The sequence below is a fragment of the Drosophila subobscura genome, chromosome O (assembly GCF_008121235.1).
Source record: "Drosophila subobscura isolate 14011-0131.10 chromosome O, UCBerk_Dsub_1.0, whole genome shotgun sequence".
NCBI classification, from domain to species: domain Eukaryota; kingdom Metazoa; phylum Arthropoda; class Insecta; order Diptera; family Drosophilidae; genus Drosophila; species Drosophila subobscura.
In genome coordinates, this window is record NC_048533.1 from 29,493,477 (window position 1) to 29,505,780 (window position 12,304).

The 12,304-nt window shown below is 52.9% G+C and overlaps 3 protein-coding genes across 3 annotated transcripts in view; 2 read left to right on the forward strand and 1 right to left on the reverse strand.

Annotated features, from left to right (window-relative positions):
- The first annotated feature begins 31 nt into the window (after positions 1–31).
- Positions 32–877, forward strand: LOC117896458 (ATP synthase-coupling factor 6, mitochondrial). The gene is made up of 3 exons (XM_034804787.1): positions 32–140; positions 344–495; positions 560–877. Exons 2-3 carry the CDS (start codon positions 344–346, stop codon positions 726–728), a joined length of 321 nt encoding a protein of 106 aa, XP_034660678.1. The 5' UTR covers positions 32–140; the 3' UTR covers positions 729–877.
- On the reverse strand, positions 865–7,900 carry LOC117896457 (DNA polymerase epsilon catalytic subunit A). The gene is made up of 4 exons (XM_034804786.1): positions 7,760–7,900; positions 7,578–7,704; positions 1,278–7,516; positions 865–1,220 (listed from the first exon to the last, which is right to left on the reverse strand). Exons 1-4 carry the CDS (start codon positions 7,828–7,830, stop codon positions 917–919), a joined length of 6,741 nt encoding a protein of 2,246 aa, XP_034660677.1. The 5' UTR covers positions 7,831–7,900; the 3' UTR covers positions 865–916.
- A 1,652-nt stretch (positions 7,901–9,552) lies between these two features.
- Positions 9,553–12,304, forward strand: part of LOC117897852 (ETS-like protein pointed) — a 60,236-nt gene continuing 57,484 nt past the window's right edge. The window contains exon 1 of the mRNA XM_034806922.1: positions 9,553–10,283. The gene's annotated coding sequence lies outside the window, so the exon portion shown is untranslated. The remainder of the gene's footprint in view (positions 10,284–12,304) is intronic.

Here is a 12,304-nt window from a genome sequence, read left to right on the forward strand (position 1 = left end):
GGAATATGATTTGAGGCTACGGTATATTACGGTATATTTATAATATGAAATGGTATATTTTGGTATATTTTATCGATAATCCCGCGGTCACTAATTGACACTTTTCCAGACTCAAGTTTGCATTTGCCAAGGAAAATAAGGTACAAAATAAAGTGAAAACTACTTAGAAAGGGTTTAGAGAGTGTCTGCCAAAGGTCCTTGTGTACTAAAACTAGCGAGAGCATTGCCCGGCTCGCTAATTAAGTAAAACAGCAGCACAGATTACATAACCTTTTTAAGGTTACATATGGGAGAAGGTGATGCCGAAATTCGCCAAAAATTAACAAACTCTCTTTGCCCGTAGATGCTGTCGCAATCAATTCTGACCGGCGTGCGTGTGCTCCGCACGGAAGCTCGCCGCAACTTTGGCCTGGCAGCGCCAGCCCTGAACAAGGCCTCAGATCCCATCCAGCAGCTGTTCCTCGACAAAGTGCGCGAGTACAAACAGAAGAGCAGGTAAATGTAGCTAAACAAAATAGTCATAATGATTCCTTAATAATCATCTTTGCTAACATTGCAGCGGTGGCAAGCTGGTCGATTCCAATCCCGAAATTGAGCGCGAGATCAAGACCGAACTGGACCGTGTGGCCAAGCAGTACGGCAGCGATGGCAAGACCGATATGCTGAAGTTCCCCGAATTCAAGTTCCCCGAGGTCAAGGTTGATCCCATCACCCAGAGCGCCAACTAAGCAACTATTCGAACCGAACAGTTCTTCGTATGAATTAGTTAAATTGTTTTTAAGTTCACAATCCAGCTCGAGCAGCGACCCAACCAGGCGAGGATTGCAAACAGCAAATAAAGCCGGAAAACATCATCCAGAGTGCTACATTGAACATACTTTTATAACGCTTATAAAGATGGACACAAATCGAAGCCCTATCTGGGTGTATCGATGGCCTGCTGCACCGTTTCCTGGAGCAGCTGCATCTTGTGGTTGCCCGCCACCTTGCTGAATGTCGTGAGCAGTGTCTGGATCTCCGTGCCGCTGATGAGGGGCACAAAGTGACCCGCACAGCTGCAGAACTCAGCAAGATTTTCGCGCTTGATTTGGTTGCAGCGTGCACAGCGTAAGTCCTGCAGGACGTAGGACATCATCTTGCGCTGCAGAGCATCCAGCATGCGCATCTCAATCTCCTCATTGTCGTAGGCCACATAGCACTGGGCGCACAGCCAAACGGGACTAAAAATAATCATTTCAATTAAGATAGGGAAACAAATGGTTTTGGTTGCCACTCACATGCCATCCTTCATGGCGCGATGCTTGTCCTTGCAGAGATCGAGATCGCGGCAGTGATTGCAGGCCTTGCATATGACCTCGTTGATGATGTAACTGTCGCAGGGATCCTGCCACTCGGCCATGTCCGAGAACTCGCCAATGCCCACGAGCCGCAGCATGTTCCTGCGCAGCTCGTTGATCTGATCCGCCAGGTTCTTGTCCACACTGAGCACCTTGATCATGGTGCGGATGAGCTCCAGTCCCGGACTGGGCTTCCCCTTGCCATAGTTCTTGTGCAGCTTCAGTATAAAGTCGAAGGCGCAGTGCGAGACGTCTCTGATGGCCTGCTCCGTGGTCTTTCGTTCGGCGAGGGACTGCATGAAGAGCGTGATGAGCGACTCGAACTTCTCCCGGCACTCGTTCTCCTCGGGCAGTCGCTCGCCAATGGTCCAGTTCAGCTCCAGAGCGAGATCATCCTCTGCCTCTGTCTCTTGGTCAGCATGGACTGAGGGATCTCTGTTCTCCTCCTCCTCATCCTCATCCTCATCCTCATCATCATCGTCGGCGTTTCGATCTCTCTCTTGCCGCATGGTGGTGGACACAATGGAGGACACTGTTTCATCTATGCCCTTGGGCAGCTTGCCGCGTATCCCGGAGAAGTTGGCCCGATCCATCCAGAGCATGAAGTTCCAGCACTGCTCGAAGGAGAGCTGGATCGAGTGGAACATCTCCTTGTTCCTCAGACTCTGGACAATGTAGTCCACATAGCCGAGCGCATCCGACACGCTCTTCTTCCCCGAACTGAGGATAATCCGATTGAAGTCCGCATAGACAATGGTGGCGCCCAAGCGCTTGAACTCCGCTATGATCCGCAGGAACATCTTCCGCATGAGATTGTTGAGCGATCGCCTCAGAGCTGGATCGTAGAGCAGGGCATTGCTGGAGCGCACCCAGCGGTAGAAGTGCACGATCTGAAAGTCGGAGAAGATGTTCCGATTGATGGAGACCTCGCGCAGCCAACCGTTCACCATGGAGCGCATCACGCGAAAGGCCGCGGAGCAGAGGGCCGTCTCATCGTAGCTGGGGAGTGTGGCCGCTGGCACATTGCCAATCATCTCCTCGAGGGAGGCCTGCGGCATCACATCGAAGGTGATGGCCGAGGAGGCGCCCTCCATCTCCTGGATCTTGTTCGACTGCAGCAGGGCGCTGACCGCGAGGCTGTCCAGGGCCAGTTCCACACAGACATCCGGGTAGAAGCCCGTCTTGTTCTGCACCACGCTGATGTTCTCCTCGAACTCCGCCAGCAGCCGACTGTCGTCCGCCTCGCGGCCGCCCAGATCCGGCCTCGTGCTGGCCGACCACCAAAGCACAAAGTTGTGACGCTGCAGCAGGCGGGCGAAGAAGAGATCCGCTCCGAAGAGCACCGTGTCGGGCGGCATGTTGCCAATGGGCACATGGAAGTACCGACACTGGTCCAGCATCAGGTCCAGCACGTTGTTCAGGTTGAGGAAGTGCCGCACCACGGCCCTCGTGCCCTGACGCTGCCAATCCAAGCCGGACAGCAGGCTGGCATCATCCGAGATGTGGATCTGGGCCTGGGGAAACTCCAAGAGGATGGGCATGGCCTGCGGCAGCTTCCGCGCCTCGAGCGCCGTCTGCAGGCAGAGCAGGGTGGGTCCCTGGTTCTCCTGCTTGTAGGTGGTCAGAGCACGCTGAATGTGCCTGTAGATCTGCTTGACATCCACCTCGATGACCACCTCAAAGGTGTAGTCCTCGGCGGGAATCTTCTCCTGCTCCCCAGCCGTGAGATTCTTGAGGAGGGCCAGCCGCTCGGCGGCGTACAGCTGCCGCAGATTGGGCATCTGATTGGCCCGCACCGTGTCCAGGACGAAGATGTAGCCCTTCTTGCTGGGCATCAGGATGAGCGACCAGATCTCCTTCTTGGCCGTGGGCGTGTTGTGCTGGTACAGGTAGATCTTCCGCATCTGCGCATTGGCCATCGCCAGGTACTTGACCTGCGACTGGGGTCGCTGCTCCAGCTGCTCGATGCTGAAGCTCTCCATGTCGCTGTTGGTGAGCAGCGACAGGCGACGCGCCTCCTCGCGCTGCACGCCGCAGATGCAGCCCATGTCCATGAGGGCGCGGAACTCCAGCGTCATTTGCGTCTCGTAGATGCCCTCGATGTCGGGCGTGGCCAGGTCCGCCAGCATGCCCAGCGAGTTGTCCCGAAAGAGCTGCTCGGGCACGCTGTACCGATACAGATTGAACATGGGCCGAGAGCGGGGCAGCACGCGGTTCACCTTGCGCCACAGCTGTCCCTCCTCCGGGGGCGCTGGACTCCGCTGGTTCACATAGAAGATTCTGGGCACCGTCAGCTTCATGCGATGCAGCTCCTCGCCAATGAGCGCCCACACGGTAAAGTGTCCCAGATCGTCCACGGGCACCAGCTGCAGGATCTGCCACGGCTGGTCCAGCAGCGTGCGCTGTGTCCGCCTCAGGAATCCCCCCAAAGTGGCCGTGGCTCCGGGTGCTCTCGTGATCGGTGCTTCATCGTTGCGCACTCGCTTGCAGGCCTGTTGCGAGCGCTGACGCTGTCGCTGGCGCTGCTCCAGCTGCCACTTCCATTTGCGCTTCTGGAAGCGCACCCACGCCGCGATGCTCTCCGCGGTGTCGCCCATTTCTGGAGCATCGCCCAGCGCCTCTTTCCAGGTGGTGGCCTGCGGCGTCTGCTGCTCCTCCTCGCCTTCCTCCAGCTGCAGCCTCTTTCGCTTGGTGACCATGGGCAGCCCGGTGGGATCCTCGATCTCCCTGCCAGCCATATCCTCCATGTCGCGCAGCTCCAGCTGCTTGTCCTCCAGCGCTGGCTTGGGCTTCGGGCGACTCGTGAAGATCTCGTTGATGCGCCGCTGCTTCAGCACATCGTTCTTCTCCACCATCTTCTTGTGCAGCCAGTCGGGGTGCTGCACCCGCGGCACGGGATTGGCCAGTCCCTGCAGGGCCGCGGGAATGGTGATGATCTTCTGGATGGTGCCACCCAGCCGCTCGATGTAGTAGTTCCAGTCGAGCACATCCCGAATGTCCGCATCCCCCATGGTGTTGTCCTTCAGCCAGCGCCGCAGGTGGTGCCGCCGCACACTCGCCTCCGACTGGAAAATGGCCAGCGGTATGGCGCGCTCTGTGACGGGCGCACCTTCGGGCTTCTTGGAGATGATGTACTTGCAGGCGAGGCCCGCATCCTTGACCATCTGCTCGCCGAGGAACTCGGCCAGCCGCTTGGCCGTCGATATGGATGTGCTCTTCTGGGCGCCGTACTCCTCCAGCTTCTTGGACATCGACTTGTTCTCGGCAATCAGCTCGAAGAGCTCCGAGTCGGGCAGATTGGAGCCGCGGCTGTAGAGGACATCCAGCCAGTAGTCGGCCACCTTGGCCACCGAGCCATAGCACTCCTCCAGGGTGCTGCCCGCCAGGAAGGCCTCGAAGACGGAGCTCTGGAAGTTCTTGATCAGCTGCAGCTCGCCGCGACGCTTCACCTCGAAGCCCTTCAGCTCGGCCAGCGAGCCATCGAAATTGAAGACTGCGTAGCGTTTCTTCAGCTTCTTGCCCTCCTCCTTGGAGGCGGGCAGCACCATGGCCAGGTACGGACCATCCACCTCGAAGAAAATCGAATTCTCATCGCGAATTTCGTACTGCGGGGCGGCATCTTTGCCCTCTTTCTCCGCCGACTTCCTCAACTCGTGATACTGATCGTTGGTGAAGTGATCCTTGACCATCGTATTGAGCACCGCATTGGGGTAGGAAATGTTGATCTTCTTCTTCTTCTCGTGGCTCGTTTGCACGGTGAACTCCTGGGGAAAGGAGCCTGGGAGTATGCACCAAATACCATCCGTGTCCAGCTCCAGCGGGCGGCCCACACGCTCGATGATCTCCCGCGCCTTGGTGATGATATTCGAGCCCGTGAGGCACACAATGCCGGCCATGGGCATGGAGTGCCAGCGGGCACCGCGACGCATCACATAGCCGTAGAAGGAGTTCAGAATGCACTTGTGGGCCAGCTGCAGGGAGTCGTAGAGCACCTCCCTGCCCTTGGCCGCCTTGACCTCGGCCGCATCGCCCGAGGCCACGGCGGACGTGACCGAGGCCTTGGCCACCTTCGTGAGGCCCTTGTACTCGTAGCGGCGATCCCTGAAGGCGCGCACCGTGTCCACATAGAAGCTGTTCTCCTTCTGGCAGATGGTGGAGTTGCGGGTCTCCAGCTTCGTGAGCTTCGTCTTCTTGTACGCCTTGCGGCAGTAGTCGGACAGGCGCTTCTTCTCGTACGCCGCCTGGTCCTCCTTGGAGAGCTCGTGGAAGGCGCGCGTCGCTCCCCCGGGGTAGAGCGAGGGGAACTTCTCCGTCTCGAGCTGCTGCTGGATGCGCTGGAACTCGTTGCGCGAGGCGGGCAGCATCTCGCCGCGCCACAGCCAGTCCATGGAGCGCTTGCAGCGCACCCCGGGCTTGTTGAAGTCGCAGGCGGCACAGTCCAGATCGCTGACCATTGCCGAGGGCTGCAGGCGATTCGTCAGAATGATATTGGGGTACATGGCGCCCACATCCAAGTGATAGATGACGGGCTGCTCGAGGCGATTGGGTATGTCGTGGAGGCCCTGCAGGCCTTGCAGAATCTCCTGCTTGACCTCCTCCAGATTGAGAACCTGCTCCATGGGTATGCCCTCCTCCACAACGATGGCATGCCGCAGCACGCCATCGATTTGCTCCATCAGCTGCTTCACCATGGTGGGGTCCAGCCGAAAGCGACAGGGAATGTCCGCACGGAACACGCCCGACTCCAGGGCCTCCACATGGCCGCCGACATAGGTCTCGGAGTCGAGGACGTGGCCCTCGTTGGAGAGCTTGTTCAGCTCCGCCTGGTGCTTGTTGGGGTACACGATGTTCGCGTGGTAGGCCTCCACCATGAGCAGCGTCTCGCAGAGTGTGCCCGAGCCCTTGCGCAGGATCTCGTCGGGCTCCATGGGAATGATGGTGTTCAGGGCAAAGATGAAGGGATGCACGTACTTCATGTAGAGGTAGTAGGTGGCCACCGCATCCGACACGGAGTAGTTGGCCAGCACCTGGGGCTGCTCCACGGCCATGCGGCACATTTCCTCGGGATCCAGCTCCACGGGATCGTAGCGCAGCTTGGCCTTGGCCACCGCCTTCAGACCCTGCGAGCCCACGGGCAGATACGAGTCGCGCTTCACCCAGCACAGGCAGTCCATGTGGATGGAGGGGCGACTGAGGTACACGCCGTCGCGCATCTTGGAGAAGCCAATCTCCTGCTTCATGTCCAGGTCGTAGGTTGCGGCACGCGTCTCCACGAATGGCCAGTCGAAAAAGTCGCCGTTGTAGGTGACGATGATGTGGGGCCGCACCTCCATGATGTGATCGAAGAACTTCTGCAGCAGCTGCATCTCATTGTCCTCGTTGTAGACCACAAAGTTCCCCTCAAACTCCGGCTTTGGCGTGTACTCAAAGTCGGCCACGTTCGAGGAGATGATCTCCCGGTTGGTGATCAGAAATCCCTGGCCATCGATCATGTAGGAGATCATCATAATCTGATCCGTCTGGGCATCGGGAAACTTCAGTGGCAGCTTTGTCGTCTCTATGTCGAAGGCGAGGACCACGGGCTCGGGGCGGTCGAGTATGTCCGGCCGTGGGGCAATGTGTGGCATCTCCACGCCGCTCTTGCAACGAATGTTGTACCACAGGCCGCAGAAAATGCGCAGATCGATGGAGACGCGCACGTGGTAGGGCACATCGTGCTCGCGTATGTCCATGATGCAGTCCATGTAGTCCTGCTGCCGCTTGCCCAGCCCCTCCTCCGTGTTCGCCGAGGACTGGGCCAGCGAGGTGGCCAGCATTTGCATGTAGTACGTGTTGGACTTCTGGCGCTCCGTGTTCCGCCGCACGGCGGCCATCAGTTCGCGCCGCACCTTTGTCATGGCCGTCTGGTTGAGGAAGGAGAGCTTCAGGTAGTTCTGCTGCAGCCCAGACAGATGGTTGGGCAGATCCAGATCCTCCTTCGAGATGTGCTCCAGGCTGGCTATCTGTCCGGAGTACTTGCGGCCCAGGAAGCGCGCCACCTCCAGGTGCATTTTGTCATCGGGTCGCACCAGCAGATAGGGCTTGTAGGCCACTGTGCACTTGAAGCGCGAGCCGTCCATTTGTATGAAGAACAGATCCAAGGCGGCTACCAGCCGACGATCCTCATCCAGCACTTCGTTCTGTTGCGAATGAGGGAAAGTTTTAACTTAAGGGAAACTCTGAAATGGATTTAGTGCTTACCGCATGCATGTTGATGAGATAGCCAGTGCGCTCCTGGCTATCCTTGACTCGATCGAAGCCATATTTCGAGTCAATTTTGTCATTGTCCCGCGACTGGCGGTAGCCAGCCTCGTTGTAAAAGTCATCGCTGTGGGGAAAAAACCGCTGTTTAAACGCACTTTTTCTCTATTTCAGCTACTCACCCTTCGCTTCTCTTTTCGCTTACGAATTTACCAGTGTTTTGCAGACTTTTGGCTTTGCCAATTTCAGCCATTTCGGCGGCGGTACGTAAAATAAAAATAAATAAAAGATTTGCCGCCAAAAAGAGATAATTGGTAATCGATTTCGATGTTTTAATATCGATACTTTTGTGCGATACTGCCGAGTGTCGATGTATATCTATCGCACCAAAGTGCGCCCTAGACCAATGGATTGCACTGAGTTTAAAAATATATTTTATAGTTCATGGTAATTGATTTATTTCGCAGTTTATGTGCATTTCGACTGCAGTTAGTACTTCTGAGTATGTCCAAACAGCTGCCACATGCTGACCACTTGAGTTTGTTATTCTGTTGGCCATGTGCGCGCACAGGAGGTCTTTATATTTTTCCATTTTCCATTCCAGTTTTTACTACCTCTCCGAAACCGAATTACACACGCACACCAGCCCATTCATTCATAAAATCCGGCTCACCAACACGAGTAGTAAAACTGCAGTCCCAGCAGTGAGAGAGTGAGAAAAAGAGCAGCGACAGCGACTGCAACAGAGCGTCGCGTCGTTGTTGCGCATGCTCTCTCGAAATCCGCTCTCGCTATGCGCCGTGCACTTGTCGACCGGTGGAGTGGATACGTCCCCTGTCTGTGCAGCAATTTAATTACAGGACAAGTTGACAATCTCGTCGCTGCAACCCCATATTTGTTGCACGTGTGTTTCGTTATGCAAGGCTGCCTCTGCCCCCAGTCCGAGGGATCGCGTCGAATCTTATTGCCCTTTTTCCTCTTTTGGGTGCAGTGCAGCTGGCTGTGCTGTGCCGCCCCTGCATATGCATGCTTTTATGCTCGTGTGTGTGTAATTTATGCGAAATGCGTTGCCAGAATATCAAGCAAATAAAACGCAGGCTCTTATTTTGTTGTTGTTTTGTTTCTCTATGTGTGCATACACATAAACCTGTTTCGGTGTGCGGCGGCAGTAGAGTCCCCTCCCAGTTCTGGGCAAAGAGAGTCTTTCAAATGCACAGTGGTTGGTGGTAATGGAAATGGAAACAAATCTGAAAATTTTAGGGAAAATATATTGAGAACTATTATAAGGGTGCTAATAATCTTCAAGGCTTTCTCTTCTAGTTTTTTCTCCCATTACCCAAGTTTGCTGCGACACTGTGCCAATGCTTGCTAAAATGATTGCCCACTCGCATGCACACACACAAGCTCGCTCATAAATCGGTTTGTATGTATTTTTACACTTACACACAGTTCTGACCACGCAGATTTTGTTGTCGCTTATGCATTTGTCGCCGCCGCATATTGCATTTGTTTTTGTTGCCTAAATATGTAATTCTGACTTTTTGATTTTCTTTTTTACTCATGCTGCGCTGCGCCCAAGTGTTGTGTGTTTTTAGTCGCTCTCTCAGTCTCCCACGCGTTTGTGCTCACGTTAATCTTGTTGTTGCTGTGCGTTTGACAAAAGTTGATTTGCCAAATCGGAACATACACCCATACGGACCGAAACACACACACACATGTGCATAGTGCAAAATACTCTCGATTTTCGTTTCGTTTTGTTATATTCTGTCGTTATCAGTGGGGGGAAAGAGTGACCAACAACAGTTGTTGGGCCGCTTCTTCTTCTTGCAGTCGCTCTCTTTCAATCTCTCTCTGCGTTTTGCCTCTCTCCGCTCACTTGTAGCCGAGAAACGCGTCGGCGTCAGCGTCGCCGTTGCTGTCGCCGTTGCCGCTTTTGCTGTCGCGCCTGTTGCTGCCTGCGCCGCGCCGCACTATGTTTTTCGATCTCTTTTGGTTCGGTCCGTTGAAAAATCAAAACAGTGATCGCGAGTGCAATATTTTGTCGAAAATCCACCGCAATATCCATATAAAAAGTTGAAACAACAAACCCCTGCCCGCCAGATCGGTGAAAATACGGTTAAACAAAAAAATCTATCACAAAAATCGCTTAAAAATACATCAATATGTGCGTGAGTGTGTTTCGCGTGTGTTTTTCTATGTGTGCGTGGGTCTGATCCGTTCGATTTGCTCTGTCAACGTCGGCATCGAAATCCAACGTTCCTTCTTATAAGCCGAACCTAAATCCGAGGCTCTCGACTCTGTCTTGTGTGTTGCGTGCGTGCTTCCTTTCGTGCGCTTTGTTTCAGGCACGTAATCTGTCCCCCTCTCTGTCTCTAACCACGGTTTCGCGTTTACGGTCCCTAATCAACCTGCTGATCCCCTCCAGAGGGTTAAGCACACACACCGACACTCACAACCTCAACGAAAGACAGAGAGTGTGAGTGAGAGAGAGAGATAGCAATCCTGCTTCGATCAAGATTATGCGCCTAATTTGAAGCTGTAATTAATTTGAAGATACCCTAATAAAAAGAGTGAACGAACACCACGGCACAGCGGATAACCAGAGGCAGAGAATAGAGCAGAAGCACACAAAAATTCTACCTTCCACCACATTTTTGAGGGGCGTTTGACTATACCCGGCGCTATTTTATTAACCCCCCACCGCCGGTGAGTGTAAAAAAGTGTTGAAAAACAGTAGTCCCCCCCTCTGTAAACCCTTTTCGAGTGTGTGCGTGCATGAGTGTGTGTGCCTGTTGCCTGTTTTCTTGAATGAATCGGAATTGGAATCGGAATCTAGGGGGAAAACTGGTTTCCCTGCGCGATCTTAACTATCCGCTCGATTCAGTCCAGGATTGTGCTGCCTATAAAACTCGTTGCTTGCCACAGAATTTGAATTGGTTGTTGCCACCGATTCCGATACTCATGGCTAAGAGAGAGAGCGAGTGACAGTGTATCTGTGTGGAGGTACTTCCACAACCCTTGTGGTGGGAACCAACGATCGAAATTACTACTGTGTTCCTCTTACAGTTTCCGGTCCCGTACCAAACCCATTTTTGATTGCTTTTTTTTCCCTGGCCATTGATCTGCAACACGAGAGCGACCTCCACAATACCCAATTCCCAATGTGTAAATGTGATAGAAGAAACTTATCATTAAAGTGATACTCGAATGGGATTATCATTTGGGGGGCATGCATCAAGGGGCTCGTTTCGGAAAGATCTAACAAGGGTTAAGGGGTCAAGGGCTATGGTATAATTGGGTTATTCCTGCCGGAATCTATAGGAATCATAATTACATGTAATCTTAGCTTCGGTCTCCGAAAGAATCGCTTTATAAGAGCAACGATAATGGGTTCTCTCAGGTCATAAGAACTAAGGTTTCGGGAAGATCTAACAAGGGAAAGTACCTCCCACATTCCCTAAACTAGTTTGGGGGACAGTACCTCCCAGACATTCCCATAAATAAACCCATCTATCTATAAAGATTAACCTTGGCGTTTCATTCATTTTTTGGTTATATATGGCTCTACTTTCTTATCGATTCGAGAACAAAATTTCCAATCGAATCCCTCATTTTGTTGTGAACTTCTAAACAAATTATTCTTATCAATGGACAAATTCCGCCCCCTTCCCCCACCAACAAAAAATCATAGATAATGGAAAGAACCTTCATATAAAAATGGCAAACATTTCTAAGATTTCCCCTGAAAAATCCCCAAAAGGTGCTTATGCCCTCAGTCACCTCAGTTGAGTCACGGCTCGATGTGCAGCTCTTAAAAAAAGAGTCGAAAGGTTGTAGAAATCATGAAACTACCAAATATCTTACCAATAGAACCGCGCAAAAAAGCCTTATCGCCGCACCAGACGACACAACTTAGATAACCAAAAAACTGGAAGAGAAAGAGAACAACATGAAAATCGGTGCATACAGAGGGGGGAACATATGTTTTCTTTGGAAAAATAGCAAAAAATGGAAAATGGAAAGACTCTCTCCTAGTGAGAGACGTGTCTGTATCTCAGGCGGGTCCCTGGCTGTATCTCTCTGTGTGTCTTGAGTCTGAGTCTGTGTCTGCGTCTGGGGCACAGCATCATCAGCAGCAGCATCTGCTTGAAGGAGGAACAGATTGTAAACGAATATGATCTTTCGATATGGTGAACACACAGACACCGCACACACTCCTCCCCGCCCTTTACTGCACACACAAATAGGGGTGCAATTTTTCGTCTGTCTGCATCTGTATGTATGTATGCATGTACTTGTGTAAGTAACGGTAGAATACATATTTAGTTGCTGTTCTTTTTGTTTTCTCTTCCAATGTCTGCTGGAAAAGGGATCTTAAACGAATGATGATCCTCGCTTTCGAGACGGTACGGGACGGGACCTGCCTGTGTCTGCGCCTGCGCCTGTGCGCACATGTGTTGCCCCTGAAGACGATCTCTGTCTGTGTGTTTTATATCTGTGTGTGTCTGTGTGGGGTTCTGTTGTATCTGTATCTTGTCTTGAGATCAATCTGTGATCTCTCTGTGCTCTCGAGACTGTCTACAGCAGCAGCAGGTTGATACTTTTAGCATCATCAAAACGTGGCATGGGGCAACGAACGAACTGTGCACTGAACTGTAATTGTATCTGTTGGATATTTATGGAAAAAGGATCTTAAAACTGGTCTTCAAAGATTCACAGAGGGAGAT

Bases quoted from the DNA above. Each gene is read 5' to 3' on its own strand.
- LOC117896457 (XM_034804786.1), bottom strand. From the start codon at position 7,830: ATGGCTGAAATTGGCAAAGCCAAAAGTCTGCAAAACACTGGTAAATTC. The intron at 7,517-7,577 runs GTAAGCACTAAA...CATTCGCAACAG, and splicing joins ATCTCATCAACATGCATGCG to AACGAAGTGCTGGATGAGGA. The intron at 1,221-1,277 runs GTGAGTGGCAAC...GATTATTTTTAG, and splicing joins CGCGCCATGAAGGATGGCAT to TCCCGTTTGGCTGTGCGCCC.
- LOC117896458 (XM_034804787.1), top strand. From the start codon at position 344: ATGCTGTCGCAATCAATTCTGACCGGCGTGCGTGTGCTCCGCACGGAA. The intron at 496-559 runs GTAAATGTAGCT...CTAACATTGCAG, and splicing joins GAGTACAAACAGAAGAGCAG to CGGTGGCAAGCTGGTCGATT.